At 41.6% G+C, this 18,834-nt stretch overlaps 2 protein-coding genes and 1 long non-coding RNA gene across 3 annotated transcripts in view; 1 reads left to right on the top strand and 2 right to left on the bottom strand.

The window, feature by feature from the left end:
* Positions 1-3,633: 3,633 nt before the first annotated feature.
* tcf15 (transcription factor 15) lies at positions 3,634-4,952 on the bottom strand. The gene is made up of 2 exons (XM_030056079.1): positions 4,470-4,952; positions 3,634-3,792 (listed from the first exon to the last, which is right to left on the bottom strand). Exons 1-2 carry the CDS (start codon positions 4,950-4,952, stop codon positions 3,730-3,732), a joined length of 546 nt encoding a protein of 181 aa, XP_029911939.1. The 3' UTR covers positions 3,634-3,729.
* A 6,029-nt stretch (positions 4,953-10,981) lies between these two features.
* On the bottom strand, positions 10,982-14,896 carry srxn1 (sulfiredoxin 1 homolog (S. cerevisiae)). Its single transcript, XM_030056045.1, has 3 exons — positions 14,749-14,896; positions 13,291-13,427; positions 10,982-11,872 (listed from the first exon to the last, which is right to left on the bottom strand). The coding sequence occupies exons 1-3, from the start codon at positions 14,840-14,842 to the stop codon at positions 11,663-11,665; spliced, it is 441 nt and encodes a 146-aa protein (XP_029911905.1). The 5' UTR covers positions 14,843-14,896; the 3' UTR covers positions 10,982-11,662.
* Positions 14,897-15,311: 415 nt separating this feature from the next.
* LOC115362201 (uncharacterized) overlaps positions 15,312-18,834 on the top strand; it is a 38,890-nt gene continuing 35,367 nt past the window's right edge. Inside the window, exons 1-2 of the long non-coding RNA XR_003928476.1 lie at positions 15,312-15,419; positions 15,502-15,570. This is a non-coding gene — a long non-coding RNA (uncharacterized LOC115362201). The remainder of the gene's footprint in view (positions 15,420-15,501; positions 15,571-18,834) is intronic.

Genomic DNA, 18,834 nt, shown 5'->3' with positions numbered 1-18,834 from the left:
AAGACATTGTTAAATTACCTCCTTATATCTCAAACCTTCTATTCTTTCAAACAAGCAACTATAACACAAGATACTTAGCAACCAGATTGTTTTAAATGTCCCCAGGGTGCACTCAGATCTTTCTCTTTTTATGCACCTTGGACATGGAAAGAGCTGCAAAATATCATTACCTTAAAGGCACTCCTTTCTTTGAATATTTTTAAAGGTCTTTTACAAACTGCCATGAAGGAAACGTGTGGTTTTACATCATTTCCTTGACTTGAGGTGGACGGTGATTGGATATCGTTGGTATGGCCTGAATGCCGCCCTTCCTTAACTATTTCCCTTGTGCTGTTTTTATGTGTTGTTTTGTGTTCTATCATGTGAAATTGTTTTTTATGTGAAACTAATTGTGCAGCCGTCTTGACAAGGACTCCCTGGAAAGAGATCTTGTGTCTCAATGGGACCTTCCCGACCAAATAAAGGATAAATATATTAAAAAAAACTAAAAAAAATAAAATAAAAAAAAATGTCAGGATGTAGATATAGAGCATCTCTCTTTGTCTTTCTGCACCAATCTTATGAGTTTATATGGATGATTAATCCATCACTTCATCCAACAAAGAAGAGGAAATGGCAGAAATAAAAAAAATAGGAATAGGGAAGTAATGAGGGTTTTCTTCACCGTTGTTTTGTATTTTCCATCTTTCACAAACAATAAAGCACACATATGTAGGCCATTTTTCATCTCAGGTCACAGAGCTGGCAGGGGGAAGTGGAACTGCCGTCTAGCTTCATTTCACCCCCGCTGAAATTCTTCCGGCACAAAATCTCTTTGGGCAGCTGGGAGATGCGAGCTTCTGAGGAAGAAAAAAAAACCTCAGAGAAGTGAAGTAGTAAAGTATAAACCTTTGCAGCGGTCCCCCAGGTGGATCTCTATCCCTGCCTGTCAGACATGTTAAACACATCCACAGTGGCCTTATTCTCTGCCTTTGCTTTTTCTGCTTCTTCTCTTCATCTTATGGTCTCTGTCATTAATTTCTTCCTGTCATCTTGCAAAAAGTCTTCTTCTGAATTTGTTGAAAACTCACTATTTTGTTCACTTTCCCTGGAAATATCACCAGAGAGTGTACATCTGGGTCCCAGCGCCGGATGATGTCAAGACTGGCGCTGACCCAAAGCCTGCCGCACAGAGAGTAGCTCAGAGAGGTCGGCTGTGCGTGTTTTCCCTTCCTGTGCCTCCGTGACATCTTCCTGCCGGGGGGTGGGGGGGCCTCAGGGAGCCATTCGAGGAGGCCTGGGCCTGGAGCGCCGAGGACTTAGCACAGCAAATTCTAATTAGTCTGACAGGGCAGGTGGGGCGGGGGGATATGTTTGGACCCCCAGCATGCACCTTTTACTGCCTTGAAATTCACTTTCCATATAGCCTCCTCTGTCACCAGGGACCCTTCCTCTGTCATTTTCAGGACTACGTCTGCAGTCTGATTCAAAGCGATCCCAGACTCGACTGTCTGTGTGTCTGAGCCACAGTTTGCCTGTTAGACCCATCACCCACAGTGGCTTTTCAGACCGGACAAGAAAGAAAAAGGCCCGCCGAGAGTGGACTGCTTTTGCTTAGCTGCCCAGTTCCTCAGTAGTTATGAAACATTTTCCAGTAGAACTGGTCTAAGTTGGCTCTTTAGTTTGGAGACGATGTTGCAAAGGAATATAATAAATACAAAAAATATGCAAGATTTTTCCGTACCTTTCAATGGGATATTTAAGATTGCAAAAATGTCACCCCCAAATGTTTCACTAACATGCAATTATGACTCGAACAATGCTGATGTGGCAAGCACTCAGTGAAATCCATCATAAAGACGACGGTCAGAGCTGGAGGTCAGTTTAAGGGTGAATGTTGGCCTGCACATGTGAAAGCTCCTCTAATCATTTAAAATAACTGCATTTTATCTATTAGATACAATATCCTGAAACTGTAGTGAGGAGTACTTTTGTAATCGGCAGCAGAATCATACCAGCATCACTCTCCTCCATTAGACGTCAACAGGGTTTCGCTTCTGTGCTCCACCATGACCTCTGACCTCTCACCCCATCCCTCCCTGTCCATTGGGCCCACAGCAGTGATTTATCCCTCTGACATACCAACAGCTGTGTTGGGGGCTCCAAGCAGAGTGAGGGCTACTATTTGCCGTGACTAATCGATAACAGACTTCAAAAAAACAGCAACCGTGAGATTTGAAAAAAGGAAAAAAAAAAAAAAAATACACCAGTCAATGACACCAGAAACCCTGACCCTTTACTTTGGCTCCACAGACTTCATAAACAACTTCTTGGCAACGCTTTTGGAAACAATGGAATGGAATGTGTGTGTGTGTGTGTGTGTGTGTGTGTGTGTGTGTGTGTGTGTGTGTGTGTTGGTAGGTGGGTGGGGGTGTTGTCTTACCATGAACACATAAAAACCATTTCACCTTTCTAAGTTTCTGATACTGTGTTGAGGATCGATGTCTGTAAATGAAGATTTGAAGATAAAGATGTTGATGTAGCGCTCGGCTTTCAAGCAAAGAAACTTGGGCGTCTGCATGAGGACTGAGGTCATCAAGAAAAAAAATATACTCATCAGCTGTTTTATGAAATAAGCGATCCAAAGTCATGATGTAAACTGAGTGGGCAGGTTCAAAAACCGCTGTAAAAAGGTGGTGTAGCAACAGGTTTGATTAGATTATTATGTCATATTTGGTTAAGATGTCTGTGGCAGGAACCACCCATTTCAAGTATATAATGCCAAATGTAATATTTTCCTTGTGATGTATATCATGTCGATGTAGTTTGTCATTTCCTGACAACTGTCCTTGTTCCTCCTTCCATCACAGACCACAATGGAAACAAAAGCTCAAGCTTTCTTGTATTATCCTCAACAATCTCTGAAAATTTTACATGGGAGTCCATATTGGGTTATTTATGTTCCACTGTATTGCATAAAATCAATCAATCGGTCAGTCAAGAGTCTGGGTGGGGACCTGATTTTTTTTTTTTTTTTTTTAAACTGCAGGCACTGACAGGCTTGTTGTAAAATAAAAGCACCCTTCTTCATGTCAGCCAACTAGTAGAATCAAGCAGGTCTCAAAAACAGATACTTGATTTTAAGAAGACAACATGTGACATTTTTTTGTTACTTTTTTAAGGAGGCTATGTGTGTGTGTGTGTGTGTGTGTGTGTGTGTGTGTATATATATATATATATATATATATATATCCTTAACCTTTGTTCATCCACATCCCACCCACAACCACATGAAATCAGGAAAATGTTCAGAGAAGGTTAATGTTCAATAATTTTTCTACTTTTAACAAACTTAGGCTGCTATGTTGCAGATGATTTCTTGATGATGAACTTTATTCCATCATAATAACTGTGGAAACCCTTCAAGTCTGAATCAGAGACAAAATCACGCCAGTTTGATAAAAATATATTTTATTTTAAACTTTTGTCATTCATGCTCCAAAACTCCTGAAGCTCTAAACAAATGCACTGCATTTTCGTAAGGCTTCTGCCCAGTTTCTCAAGTATAAATAGTCTCTTTGGTTCTGTTATTTAATCCAGCATTATGTGTGAGTGTGTGTGTGTGTGTGTGTGTGTGTGTGTGTGTGTGTGTGTGTGTGTGTGTGTGCATGTACTATTAAACCAGCTTTGACTCTTCCCTGAGAAAGTCTATGAGGATTTTCAGGTTGTTGATCATTCACTGGTCTTCAATCAGCGTCTCATTCGCAGGGAACCCAGCCCTCGGAGTTTTAAACAGTCCTTGCCATCCTTTATCTGGAAAAAAAAAAAAAAAGAAATGAAATGCAAACGAATTAGTCACTTAAAACCATACCAAAAAAAGTCTTGCACAACAGATTCGATTTGATTGAATATATCTTTCCAAGACTTCTATGGATTTTTTTGTCCAGTGCAATAACAAAATACTGTATGTAATAAATCACTGAAAGATACTCTCATTAAAATTAACTATACAGTGACTTATCTGAGGTGACAAGGAACAACTAACTAATTCATTTATGCTTGATATGCAGTTAAATTCCTGATGCAAAACATTGCTGGGAATTATGTTTTCAGGTTAGTATATGCTGTGCACTATAGTGGTGTGAGCTATTTAGTAAGGGGGCTACCAATGAAGTTACAGCCGCGTGCGTCAACACAAAGGCGTAGTGCGTAAAAGTGATTTTTACGCACACAACCCAAGACAAAATAATATAACAAAATAAGAGTGTTATGTTGTTTTTATGTTGTTTAGCCTGACTAAATGCTAAAAGGATTACACACCAATCACAACCCACTTATTCAACTCATCTTCATACAACAAATACTGTCTGCTCTCAGGTCTGACTAATAATCCGGTCACTGCAACAGATTTGGACACGTGTTGTATTTTAAAAGCACACTGACATTGTGGGATGTTTGTTTGAATATGTGATCAAAATTACAGCATTTACCCCTTTCCTTTGGTTGCTCAAGCAGAAGGTGCAGATGGTCCGCGGCTGCTTCGCGCCGCTCTCTCCTTGCGCGTAAACCGCACCGAGGCACGGCTGTCCGTCGCCGTTCCCGTCTCCGAGCAGAAGCACGTTGGCCAGATGAGAGATGTAGCTGGATGCCAGGCGAAGGGTTTCTATCTTTGACAGCTTTCTGTCCACCGGCTCGGTGGGTATCAGAGTCCGAAGTGCTGTGAACGCCGTGTTGACACTTTGGGTCCGGTCTCTCTCCCGGGCATTAGCCGCGTTCCTCTGTTTTATAACCACGACGCTGCTTCCATCCGTTTTCCGTGAAATCCTTCGTCTTTTTTCGGTGGCACACACTCCATAACTTCGTTCCGAGCTGCCGTCGCTCTCGCTGCGGTTGTCATCATCCTCGGACATCACGCTGAGATCTGAGTAGATCAAGTGCGTCGCCATAGGCCGCAGCATGGCAAATGTCATCATCAAAAGCTTGCCAGTTGTGGCCCAAAATAATTTGGTAAATCCTGACAAAAATGAGCAACAAAATCAGTCCATTATAGATCTAACCCTATAGGGCCATCTCAGTGTTGTGTGAAGGGCTGCATCAGGATAAAAACAATCCAAGACGGGTGTGATGTTACTGAGCGACTTCTCCTAAATCATGAGTCAACTTACTTTTAGCCTCTTGAGCGAATGGACCCTGACTACCTGGACAGCTGGACTCTTATAGCTGGATGGGAGGAGTTGCCACCGGCATACAAAGTTAAAACAGCCTATGACATGGAGAAAAAGAGTCTACCCTGACGAAAGCCTGTAATAAATCAAACAGGATAGTCTATGCCAATTATACAAACATCTCATTTATCCTATGTTTTTATAGAAATACGTTGTAATGTGATACGAGATTTAAAATAATAATAATAATACCACAGGCACTATAAGTCCCTCTAGGAATATTTAAGAGGCATTATGGGCCTAATGATTTTTGCAGGAGTAACTTAGTTATCATTATCAACATAGTAAATCTTTCTTTTATGTTTATAAGCAGTATAACCGCATTTTGGAGAGGAATTACTTCACCTAAACTATATTTCAGGTAGATATAAGCAAGAGGTGGCAGGGGTCTCTCAATTGTGATAAAATTTAAAAGGCACAAGCCGATTATAGACTTGCAAAATTTTCACCACGGGTATTAAAATGTAACCCCATTAAAGAGACGGGAGGCTGGTTTGCAGTCACCTTGTGTTTACTTGACATGTTTATGGCACTGCCACCCGCTGTGATTTGTTTACTTTGTACCAAACTGCTAACACATTGTAGAGTCAGTGCGCGCAATGAACTTTTCCCATGTGATAAATAAAACCAGCCCTTCCTTCGTTTTCGCTTAAATTAAAACAACCCGAGTAACAGCAGTTTTGTGCTACGGCTGGGTTTGTGATTGTATTTGTCTAACACTTCAAATCTCAAGTCTCAAAAATAAAGAATTCCCGTCTGTTATTCTAATGTCTTTTCAGAAATCCCTATTTTCTCTCTGTAGCAACACGTGGGCTCTTTAGCGGAATTATTTGTAGATATGCTGCTGTGCCTATTTCATGGAAAAATTCAACAGATATTACTAAATATTTCTAAATTAATATCAGAATTTTTCCATGCTTCACGCTGAGAATGAGCGGAGGGAGAAAGTTAAATGTCCAGGGGGCTATTCCACAAAGTAGGATTAGCAATTTTTACAAAAATATATTCTAAAATTTTGTTGTTGTTGTTGTTGTTGTTATTGTTGTTGTTGTTGTTGTTTTATAGTAATCATGCATAAGTGGACTATATTCCTAATCTAACATTCACATTTGATTTTACAGATTCAGATTACTGCCACACAGTGATCTAACTACCTTGCTGATCCTGCTTTGAGGCAAACCCCCAGCTGTTGATCCTGGAATGACAAAGATTTATATTCTTGTTGGCCTTGGTTTAAAAAAAAAAAAAAAAAAAAAAAAAAAAAGAGTCACAGGGCTGATTTAGAAGCACCAGACCTCCAACAGCCACGTTGCCAGAGGCCGGGTCTTGCAAACATGTCCCTTCCAGCCACAGCCGCCAGCTCATCCAGACACTCGAATGTGCCTCAGCTGCATCAACAATGCTGTCAGACACCCAGGCCGGCTGGTGAAGCAGCACCGAGCTCTCAGAGGACACGAACCAAGCACAAGACTCTGCACTGCCAAAGGCTGTTAAACAACATTCAAATAAAAATACTTGTCACCAGTCTCTGATGTGGTATCTAAGGTTCCGGCAGTGACTTCAGTACAGTTTCACATAAAGCCAACCGTACACACACTGGGTGGTGTGTCATTCCCCTATCTAGCAGTCAATAAATTATGTTCTGTATTTTTAGTGGCCATACGGTTAACTAGTCATTCCATGATGCAAGGCTCGTCAGGGCTGATCAATGTGTTTGTGTGGATATTTGCAGTGTGTGTAGGCCTATGCATGCCTTAAGCGCTGACAGAGATTGTGTGTGTGTGTGTGTGTGTGTGTGTGTGTGTGAGAATGAGCATGTTGACTTAGGACAGAGCGGTGGAAGGCTAAGCCATGGCTTCTTAGAACAACACTCATATTTTATGGGATCCTGGAAGGCTCTTGTGCTCATCCGGAAGAAGTGCTGCCATTTATCCATAGTGATGAGGCAACAGCCTGTTGGCTTTGCTGCCTGCAGAGGTCTGTGTTGTTTTGCTTCGCAGAGCTCTGAGAACAGCAGCTCCGCCTGAGCCGCAGAGCACAGAGCTGCCTGCCATGTTTGTGCTGTGCCACTGCATATTTCAGAGGAGAGCGTCCCATCCTGAATCCCACTGAACCATCGTCGATAAAGGTCAGGGGAAACTTCTGAGAGACACAGAGGCCTATTCATAGACAAAATGTTTAAATGTGCCTTGTCTTACATTTTATTAGACATACTATTAAAGAAATAATCCACTAAAAGTGTCTTCATATTCATATATATGTAGATGTGACATGATGATTAGACTTGGTGATTAGAGGGGGAAAGTAAATAGGAGCTTTCACTACAGTACTGTGCTTAAGTACAATTGTATTACAATTTAGTGAGGCTTCATACTTTTACACATTTACACATTTATTAGGAAAATGTGCTGCATTATCTGATTACCGAAGTAACTAGTTACTTCTCAGAATAAGGTTTTACATTAAAAATCATACCATTAACCCATAAATATGATGCACTGTTAGTTTTCAATCTTGCCAACAGTAACTGGAGCACGTACACCTACAATATTAAAATATGTGTTAGAGGTTAATGCATCAATAATTTAACACTGAAGGGAACCAAACAGTACTCTTCAGACTGAATACTTCTGCTTTTCATTTTGTTCGCTGACACTTGTGGGATTTTATTCACATTACATTTTTAATCCAGGACTTTTGCTGTTTATTTTTCCAACTATAGCATTGCTAGTTTTATTCAAGTAAAGGACTGGAGTACTTTTTCCAAGACTGATTTGCATTAAAAATGAAGAACTATCATGAGTTCTGATCAAATCTCAATTTAAGATCTGTTGCAAATGCTTTTGAGTTGATGATGAATTTTAAACAATAATCTTGTCAGGCTTTGCAGGGTCGTGTTAACCAGAGGGAGGGAGGTTCGTGCGGGATGCCTCTGTGTGCAGCAGGGAGGTCAGAGGTCGAGTGAAGCATTGCAAATCTGGCGCAAATTACACGCCTGCAGCGGCCGGTAGTCTGATGAAATTCCGGACGGAGAGCTGTGAGAAGTCATCATCATCTCCTCAAACACCTATACCTCCCCTCCTTCAAAAGGACTGTGGCTGTAACGCCTCCCAGAGTGGAACAAATGGGGTGAGCTGGCTAACCAGAGATCACTTTTCAGCTTTTACTTTAAATTTAGACGCACTCCACAGGGGGAGTAAGGATCAAGGGTGTGTTTAAATATCGCCATGCAGGGCTCGGTTAAGATCTTGGTAGTTTTATTCCCTCACTGTACTGGATCACATTACAGACCCACCAGGGATGAGGAGGTAAAGCTCTTGATGTGGATATTTGTTCAAACGTTAGAGGAGCGGTCCTGGTGGCTAAGGCGGGTGAGGTGCCTATCACATCGGGCTGGGTGATGTATCACTATCAATACTATATTGCTATTGTGATAAAGGACAAGATATCATCAGTGATTTTGGATATCATAATACTGTGTTGTGGCATAAGTGCTGTCTTTTCCTGGTTTTAAAGGCCTCATTACAGTAAAGGAATGTAATTTTCTAAACTTATTTAACTGTTATAGTTTTATTATTCAAGATATTGTGATATTTGAGTTTGTACGTACTACTACCACATAATTACAACATCCTACATTCCTATCTTAAATCATTAAAGCGGAAATGACATAATCTTTCAATAAACCTGATACAGTGAAGGCCTGCCATGTCTCTTAGCTTCAATAATTGTAACAGTAACTGACCTCCACATGAGTTAGAGTGGTGAAAAAAAATCCACATGGGAAAAAGGCAAGAACATGACATGGCAACAAACCATTTATCACAACGACCTGAATCACTTCCTCCACTGAGCCCCCCAAAATCCCCTTGATCTGTCTGAATCCCCAAAGATGAAGCGTACAGAACCACCCATGGAAACAGCCCCCCAAAGTAACAGGTGCAATGTTTTTTTCTCCCCTTTTTCTTACCGGGTTTTGCGTGTCAAAAACCCTTTGAGGATTCAGTTACTTCCAGACAGTCAGTGAGCCACAGGAAATCTTCTCACACGCGACGATTCATTGGAGAAATTTACAGTCCTTCAGGGCCGGCCGGTCGAGGCTGCCCCGGGTCTGTCCTCACTTCCTCGATGGCCACAGAGGGAGAGTATCAGGCAGGTCTGAGGCTGCATTGTGAGGGTATTGATAAAGGAAGAGCCTTGTTTCTGTGTAATGACCTGCAATGTATAGTTTACCTGGTATTCTTCTGCTCAGCTACAGTTCCTTCCTCTACGACACAGGCAAGAGAGCTGTCGTCTCACTGATGATTTATTGAGCAGGGCCGGCCTCGAGGTCTGAACCAGCAAACAGGGAGTCGTGGAAAATATTTTGCAAGTGATGCACTTCTTACGATTTGTCATTACAACAGGGCAAGGCATCATTAGAAACAAGTGTTGGGGTGTTTAAGGAAAGCAAAAAAAAAAAAAGTTCTGCTCAAAGTATTGCACTGGAAAGCATTCCTACTCTTTTAAATAAAATTTGTCAGTGTGAACGATTTGCAATGCAATAAACCGCACAAAGACTGGTTTTGTGCTTTCCTATCCATTCCTGCTGGTCTCATCAGTGAGTTTATCATTGTCGTGTGGCCGAGCTTTGTTCAAACCCGAAGTACTTTATTTGAAATTCTGGTTGAGATCCCAAGGTTTTCAAAGATACCAAACATGTCCTGCTCAATTACAGGGAAATGTGTATGAAATTATGCACAAGACATGTCGATATTTTCTCTTTTTTGCAACGCTGCAGCCATGAAACAATGGCATCTTGGGTTTGGATATTTCACACAATGTGAGCCTGATGTAGAGACAGACGATTAATTGGTCGGCTGATTGTACTGTCATACAACATGGAAAAACATGTTTTGATTTTTCTAAATTTTAAGCTATTTTGGGGACACTGATGGGTTTCAAGGGGTTAAACATTTAAATTATTAAGAAGACCAGTATGAAGCGTTGCCCAAGCATAACGTTGCTTATTACAACAATGTCCAGGTCCTGAGTTCATTCACCTGGTTGTCACTCAGGGTGAAGGAAGTGAGAGAAGGCCTTGCTTTTTTCTGGGGGGGGCGGGGGTGGGGAGTCTTATGATTTCACCTTCAGCCCTGCATCCCAGAGGAAATACTGAGCTTTTCATCCTCCTTCTTGCTTGGGCAAAACACAATCTGGAAGGGGTGGGAAGGTTAACAAGAGGCATCCTTTGTACAGACGGTGCCTGGGCAAGACTGATGATGAGAGGAAGGGGCAAAACTCAATGCCTGCCTCAAAATAGCCTGTACTATTAGACGGTACAAAGTGAAGACTGTCTTTTCCCAGTCAGCCTGATCCCGACCACGGAGGCTCTGTATTCTCATGACACCTGACCCCTCCTCCAACCCGCATGCTCCATCTATAGGCTCCTGTATTATGTGCTGCTGGAAACATCACAATTATAAGATGAGTGAACATGGATGATCCAACAAAACAGTGAGTAGCACAGGGAAAATGGGAATTTACTGTGATACATGGGCTGCTGAGATGTGACACTGACATGAAGGCTGTGATGACAACTGGTGGCAAAAAGTATTTAATTTTATTGGATGGTCAATATGTTACTGTATATGTTATTATTAGTAATTATCTATATGAAATATTGGCATCTTGTTTAAATAGGTTTCTTGTTTAAACCTTTTGTTTACGTTACAGTTCATGCCAAATGTACATTTTCTGTTCATTCTGTCACTGCAGCAAAAACTAGCTCTGTGTTGTTTGATTACCAAAATAAAATTGCCACCAAAACATGGTCACATTACAGGCTCCAAGCTGAGCAAAGTAAACGTTACATTTACTCTGTGACAGGAAACTGCAAAGAACCTGCGTGACAACTCACAAGAGGTGCACAATGCGGCAAGTCCCGAAACCAAAACCTCATACAGGGGGGCTCCGGGGGCATCTGCCCCCACAAGAAAATTTTAGTAGTTTTAACATGAAGCATTCATGAAGTCTGACTTTACCAATGTTTCAACCACACATTTCCAACCATAAGTGGAAGAATGATGGGAAAATGAAGATGTAAATTCTGTTTTATGCATGATTTTTGTTTGGAAAGACTGAAGCAACAGAATGACAAATTAACACTTGGTAAAATGTGAAACTTAAACACACATACTTAGCCATATGCATGCATGCATGCACGCATGCACGCACACACACACACACACACACACACACACACACACACACACGTTTCAACACAATGTCTTGTGTACAACTAAGGAGCTACATCTCCCCCTGCTGGTGAAGCTTTGCTCTTCAGTCACCAGCTGCAATAGGAGAGTTGCTACCTCTAACTGGAAAGAGAAATTTGGTTCTATAGAGAAAAACAAATGCAGTGTAACTCCACAGATGTGAGCCGACTGAACATGTCTGCTGAACAAACTGCTCTGGCCTCACAGCAGATCAGGTGTCGAGGCACCAAGGTAAGTCCTGAGGTCTGAGATGTTTGACTTGATGAGCTTGGCCGGGATTGTCGTCATGTTCAGCCGCTGGTACGCTGCAAACCTGTGACAGCCTCCAAAAGAGTAGAAGTAATCCCCTCCTTCTCTGCCTTTGATCCACAGCACGTCGATGGGAGGAACGGTGTTGACGTCTGCTGCCTCCTGAAGGAGATGAAGATCAGTGATGAATTCACAGGTTCACGGCAAGCATTTCACTCAAAACAAATGTCTTGCCTGAGTAACATACATGATGCTCACCCACAGGGATTTGATGTGATGTGTAAAATGACAACTGTTACTATCTATTCAAACCTCTGTTTTCATTGCCACTTTAAATTCCCTCATGAAAAAAGTAGGTATGCTATAATGTTTTTCAGAAGCGCACTACAAGCAGCAGACACACCATTAAGCCCCTATAGGAACATTATACTGATGATACACTATATGTTCCCGGGATATCACTCTGCATGAATATCATTGTGATGCCATATGAGATTAAAAAAAGGAATACTCTGCCTGAGGACCCCAGGATGTCCACATCAGCTACAACATTAAAGTCACTGTATCAGACACATTTTACAGGCTCGTTTTCATGTAAATTTCTATGTGCTGCCAGTTCAAGTTTTACAATTTTAGTATCAGTATCGGTAGTAGTACTAGTTGTAGCAGTAGTAGTAGCTGCAGGCCTGGTATTAATATTAGTAGTATTAGTAGTACTAGCATCAGTAGTAGTAGTTGTAGGCCTAGTATTAATATTAGTAGTATCAGTAATCACAGTAGTTGTAGTAGTAGTAGTAGTAGCAGTTGTAGGCCTCGTATTAATATTAGTAGTATTTGTAGTACTAGTATCAGCAGTAGCAGTAGTAGTAGTTGTTGTAGGCCAAGTATTAATATTAGTAGTATTTGTAGTGCTAGTATCAGTAGTAGTAGTAGTTGTAGGCTTAGTATTAATATTAGTAGTATTTGTAGTACTAGTATTAGTAGTAGTAGTAGTAGTAGTTGTAGGCCTAGTATTAATATTAGTAGAATCAGTAGTCATAGTAATTGTAGTAGTAGTAGTAGTAGTAGTAGTAGTAGTAGCAGTAGTAGTTGTAGGCCCAGTATTAATATTAGTAGTATCTGTGGTACTAGTATCAGTAGTAGTAGTAGTAGTAGTAGTAGCAGTAGTAGTAATAGTAGTAGTTGTAGGCCTAGTATTAACTTTAGTAGTATTTGTAGTACTAGTATCAGTAGCACTAGCAGTAGTAGTAGTAGGCCTAGTATTAATATTAGTAGTATCAGTAGTAGTGATAGTTGTAGTAATGTTAGTCGTAGTTGTTGTAGGCCTAGTATTGGTAGTATTAGTAATTGCAGTTATAGAAGTATTAGTATTGTCAGTAGTGTTAGTATGAAGTAAGCCTACAGCGTCACTAACAGGCTACAGAGCCACAGACACACCGTGACTCTACAGTCGCATTAGTGAGGTGACAGCTGGACATTAAAACATGAAATTAAAATATAAAGTCACAAGTGAGTACCACCAGCCCCCTGCGGTGAGGCACTCAAACAGCCCATGATCATGTGTATTTATTGGTTTTTACCTGTATTGTGCTCATGAGGCTGCGGACTTTGTGCTCGTCCAGCTCGGGCGGGATCGGCCGGATGATGACCCGCAGCGGGACGTTGTGGACCTCCTGGACGCCGTCGGAGTGGACGGACCTGCTGTCGCTGTGTTTAACCCTCCTCCAGTGTTCGGGTCAAATCTGACCGATTTGAAACTTAAAATAATCATAAAAATTTTATTTTTCATCGTATTGCCTCAAGGCCTCATGATATCCTCCACACTAGGCCTTTGAACATATAAAATTGTTGATAATCACTTTCATTGAATTTTGAGTGATTTAGTGAACATTGTTACACCCTCGGTGTTCCCGGTCAAAAATGACCGCCATAAGAAATGAATGGGAAAGACTATCGTCTAGTCATCCTTCAACTGGAAAACATCTCCATACACACACCCACTCACCCACCCATCCACAGCCACAACCCCCCCCCCCCCCCACACACACACACACACACACACACACACACACATACACACACACACACATACACACCACCCACCCACCTGGGAACCTGTCTCTTTCTCGTGCTTACATGCCCACCCCACCTCGTGTGAACCGCACCTGCAAGAATTAACAATGTATTGTATCTTCTCACAGACCCCATAAATGAAGTACATGTTACATATTTCAGCTTCAACTATTAGGTGTTAGTTACGGGAACCTGTCTCTTTCTCGTGCTTACCAACCCCCTACCCCCCGCGTGAACTGCACCTCGCGTGAACCGCACCTGGCAGAATTAACAATGTATCGTATCTTCTCACAGACCCCAGACATAAAGATTTATTTGTGCCTCGCTCTCATTCTACTCTGTGAACACCATGAGTAGACAACTGATGAGGCGGTTTTCTGTCCAAGAGGTTCTAGACCATACTAGCATATTTTATAAGCAAATGGTAATGGAGAGGAGATTGAGACTGAACAGGAGCTAGAGGAGGATGTCTCAGAAATGGAAGACAAACTTTAAAGCTTGACAAAAAGTTGACAAAGCTTTAGTGACCCCTCTAACTCAACGGCACCCTCTGGTGAGGCACCTGCAGGCCACAGATGCTCCACCAACAGAAAAGGGGCAAGCTCTGTGCCCCTAGAAGCAATAAAACCAGCCTCTCCTGCCACACACACACACACACACACACACACACACACACACACACACACACACGACTGTTGATGCTGATGTTCAGTGCATTTGGTCCCTGTTTTGAATTTGTTTACAATAAGGACTTCTGTGCTCTGTCTGTTTTTTCTGCAATAATTGCATTTACTTATGTCATCTACTGGTCTGAGACATTCCTTAACATCTTAAAAAGGTCTTCAACAAAAGTTGAAAAGTAATTAATGTTTTTTGTGTCAATATAAGCAGTTAAAACAGATCGGTCTAATCTGACCGCGAAGACTGAAATAAGGGCTGAAAAACGAATACTGGAGGAGGGTTAAAGTCCGTACCAGCCTGTGTAGACATGGCCAGCTGGGTACGGCAGACCGCTGACACTCTCACTCCGTTTTTAGCACCGTGAAACAAATGAAACATACCCCCGGTACAGTTTTAGAGGCGTGTGTCGGTTTGTTTACTTCCTCCTCCTGACGCGGAAATGAACAGGAAGCTTGTGATTGGCTTTCCGCGCTGCCAATCATCTCACTGCCCGTAATCCCGCCCCACCTGGCCTGACGGGCTCCACACCTCGCAAACAAAGGAAAATAATATTTTTTTATTATTATTTAAAGTAGGTAAACACATGTTTCATTTGTTTTATCAGCAGACAACATACGCAGCTGTGTTTGTGCTTGATGTTGTGCAGTAAAACACTGTCCTGTGTCGTAAACAGGAGCAATCACAGGTCTGCTGCTTGTTACCTGCAAACAGGCCTGCAAAGCACCGGAGGTGTTTGTTCAGGACTGCATGGCATTTATTAGTGATACAAACAAAACAAACCTAGTTACTGTAAACTTTCCCCCGAGCTGCACAGCCTAGCCTTTTGGTGGCACATCCTCTGCGAGATATCACGGCCAAACTGTCTCTCATTAAAATTCACTCTAGCAATTAGTCAAACAGTTGAAAAGAGTAGCTACAAGCTCAGAATCCTTTGCTGATGATAATTTTTAATGAGGTGAGTGTTGTGTATTGTTGAGTGTTGCATGATATTAGGCTCCCTCTTTCAAAGAGCACTTGGTAATATTCTATTTCTGTAGAGATTTCAAAGACCCAACCGGGTTGCTGTGGTTACAAAAAAGGACGTCTGGGCTCAGAGCTGTGCACAGGTAAGCGGAAAGCTTCAAAGATCCACGACAGCAGAGTGGAAACAAAACTATTGTTGTTTTCTCCAACCCACAGCCACAGCATCTTCTAATGAGACAATTAAAAATGATTTCTTGGACAGGGGAGGCAGACCATTATATTGAATTTATTGCAAATACTTTCAACTGCAGTGGCAGCGCCTTTCATGTTGATTAATTGGTCACACGGGGATCAGTTGCAATATGTAGGAGGTCCACATATAGAGTGTGTACTCATTAATAACGGTAGCAGTACATTATGTAGCTTTGTAGAATAAAACTGAACAAAATGCACCTTGTAGCTTGGGCGCTGCAGCGAATATAACCAATATGATCAGCTTTTTTTTTTTTTTGTCTTTTATAATGGTAGATATTCAGCAGTCTGAGCAACAATCTGTTTCATAATATCCCCCAAATAGTTAAGCAATCAAAGCTACTTTAAAGTTCGAGCTTTTTTCCCCTCTGAGAGAGAGCAACTCAGCTCATTACAATGCCACAGATGATGGGTAGAAAGCCAGCTAAAAAAAGAATTAAAAAAAAAAAAAATCCCCAATAAGAACAACAGGATGCTGACATAAATTGAGCACCTGGCTGCATGACTTGGTATTTCTGTATGAATAACTGTGGTAAATATGTATGGTGACATATCCCTCCTGGGCATTTGCTTCTTTATACAATGTCACATTCAAGTCGATGCTTTGCTGTCAATCAAAAGCCGCCACATCACAAACCACCAAAAGAGCCTCACATGAAGAGAAGAGGCCTTGTCAATCAAACCATATAGACATGTAAATTATCTGCACTGCCGAGGTGTATCTGGAGTCCCACTACACTCTGTGTGACCCTCCGCTGTCACAGCAGGACTGTATTCTAGTTGCTAACATATCTCAATTACTTAGATTGAGTTAGTCACACAGGTACAGCGGCGGGTCATGGAAGAACAGTTCCCACATAATGATTTGCTGTTAATATTAGATTTCAGTCCCCGTGGGATTGTCACACTTAGAGCAGCTGGAGAAAATTACCTGCCAGCTCCCCGACAGGGAAGTGAGCTATATTTATTTATACCTTAGTTTTTTTAACACATTGACATGCTTTTAAAGTGATAATTATTCTGACGGTGATTTTCGGTCTTCAAACTAGCTTTGTGATAGATGAATGTGTCTGAAATCATGACACGGTTTAGCAGCAGCGGATGTTACTGTGTGTGCAGCTGAATATGTGACTGATTTGTTCAGTGATGTTGATTATTCACTGGTGGCTCTCGCTGCCTAAACCTTTGAAATTATTTTCATCGCTGTGCTATCTCATTGCAGTACAGCTGCCCAGAATGGGATTTCTGTTTAATGATCTTCCTTGCCTTGAAATGAATTTGCTCGCCCAACCACATCCACAGAAAGTGCAAGTGGTTCTTTGGAGTGTGGTTATTTATATGTGGATTAGGCTTCCAGTGCTGTACCCCTTTCTTTCCATTTGCAGCCAGTTTACATAGAAACACATGATTACAGGTTTTTAACTATATATTCAGGCTTGAGTATCAACATTACACGGCACTCAAGAGTCATTAAATTGGTGTGCATTTCCCTCCAAAACACATCAGCACCTCATAAGTATTTTATTTGCAGTTCATTTATGTATTGTCCTTGTCTTTGCATTTATTGTGTACCACGAAAACAAGTCGCTATTTAAGGAGTGCCCCTTTTGACTTTTGCCTGAGTGCTAATGACAAGTTGGATATCTTAGATGCATAAAAATACGATTTTGACACGACTTCAAAAAGAGAAGCATACGGATGAGGTGGACCCTCTGCCAACAGAGAGAGGAGGAAACAGATGGGTTTTACACAAACAGCGCAAACATCAAGAACACTGAGTTAAAGAGCTTGGCAGTCTCACTTGATGAAACAGTGAGGAATGGAGGCGCTTTAATGAGCATCTCTCTCCTGTGATGCAGAATGTGAAAAGACAAACTGTTAGCTCTTAAAGGGGCAGTTACAGTTGGTTGGCCTTGACTGGCTGAACCAACTGGTGTGCACCAGCCTCGTGTTGAGACCCACTTTGGCCAGTGAGCTCGCAGGTTGGCCGGTTACATGGAGATTAATTTGGAGATTGAGATGCAAATGGAGTTTACATTTTGAAAATTAAACAGCCTAGATCATAACTTTACCTCCAAGTTAAGGATTCAATTTAGCTGATGACTATCATCAGTGAACAAAGGGTGCTAAGCTTGTTTTATTGTTTCATTGTTTATGAGCTCAGCTGACAGGAGGTGACCAGCCAACAGATGGCGCCAGATGTATGTTTAAGGTCAGAGCAGGAGCCCACACCAGTTGAAAGATGTTGCATTAGGTTGTAAGAGTTTTTTTTTTTTTTTTTTTTTAATTTACAAAGATTGCATGTTGAATATTGAGTTCAGTTTGAGCAACTGAAAGATGCTAGTTGCAGTCAAAATAGTCATTTTCACCACTGAATTAGGCCTAGATATTGACTGCATTATGCATTATGAAGATTATACTTCTCATCATTCAGGTTTTTTGCCCATAATATCAACAATAGAGACAATTTCTTTGCGTTTGGGCAACAGTTCAGAATTTAAATAAATGCTGCTTACCAGTAAATAATGTGAAAATCACAAATGGCCCAGGATTTCATTTTCCAGTCTGTGTTGTTAAACCGGCCTGCGCCTGGTGCTGCATGCAGATTTGTGCTATAACCTTGTGGTGCCACTTCCTCCATCAGAAGACAGTTTTTCCTCTGTGACAGTCACCTAAAAGGTGACCGTGGTCTCCTGTGGATATCTTTGAGGTGTAACAGTGCAGCCTGCTCAGTTTTGCAGGTTAGTTTTCAGTAATTTGGTTAATTTGCAGTGATGGTGGATGGTGATGGCTGTCATGCAGCAGAGTGATGTGGGGATATGTATGCAGGGCCATGGTCCCTCTACCTGCCTGCCATTGTTGATCACTCATAGCCGTTCTTGTTACACACGCAGCACACCCAGGGGTGATGTAATTGGATTCCATGGGTCCCTATTTTACAGTCCATTGCCATGTAATGAAATCAGTTATTTACTTTCATCATAAAATCTGATAAGGGCCAACATCTGCCATGCTAAACTTCCAGTGAGCACCGCACATGAATGTTGATGTCGAGCCTGAAACATCTTCATCTGCAGCACAGGGAGCCTGTGTGCTGATTTTACATAGAGCACTGGGATCAACACCGGGTGTAAACTTGTTGTTTGATTCTCAGA

The sequence above is a fragment of the Myripristis murdjan genome, chromosome 7 (genome assembly GCF_902150065.1).
Source record: "Myripristis murdjan chromosome 7, fMyrMur1.1, whole genome shotgun sequence".
NCBI classification, from domain to species: Eukaryota; Metazoa; Chordata; class Actinopteri; order Holocentriformes; family Holocentridae; genus Myripristis; species Myripristis murdjan.
The sequence above is the reverse complement of the archived record's forward strand: the minus strand, read 5'-3'. Positions and strand labels throughout refer to the sequence as shown.

What these genes read in the sequence shown, in the direction of transcription:
- tcf15 (XM_030056079.1), bottom strand. Translation starts at nt 4,952, where the DNA reads ATGATGACATTTGCCATGCTGCGGCCTATGGCGACGCACTTGATCTAC. An exon ending in TGAGCAACCAAAGGAAAGGG is followed by an intron (nt 3,793 to 4,469) that starts GTAAATGCTGTA and finishes TTTTTTTTCCAG; the next exon opens with ATAAAGGATGGCAAGGACTG.
- srxn1 (XM_030056045.1), bottom strand. Translation starts at nt 14,842, where the DNA reads ATGTTTCATTTGTTTCACGGTGCTAAAAACGGAGTGAGAGTGTCAGCG. An exon ending in TACACAGGCTGGTACGGACT is followed by an intron (nt 13,428 to 14,748) that starts TTAACCCTCCTC and finishes ACTGGAGGAGGG; the next exon opens with TTAAACACAGCGACAGCAGG. An exon ending in GCCTCATGAGCACAATACAG is followed by an intron (nt 11,873 to 13,290) that starts GTAAAAACCAAT and finishes CATCTCCTTCAG; the next exon opens with GAGGCAGCAGACGTCAACAC.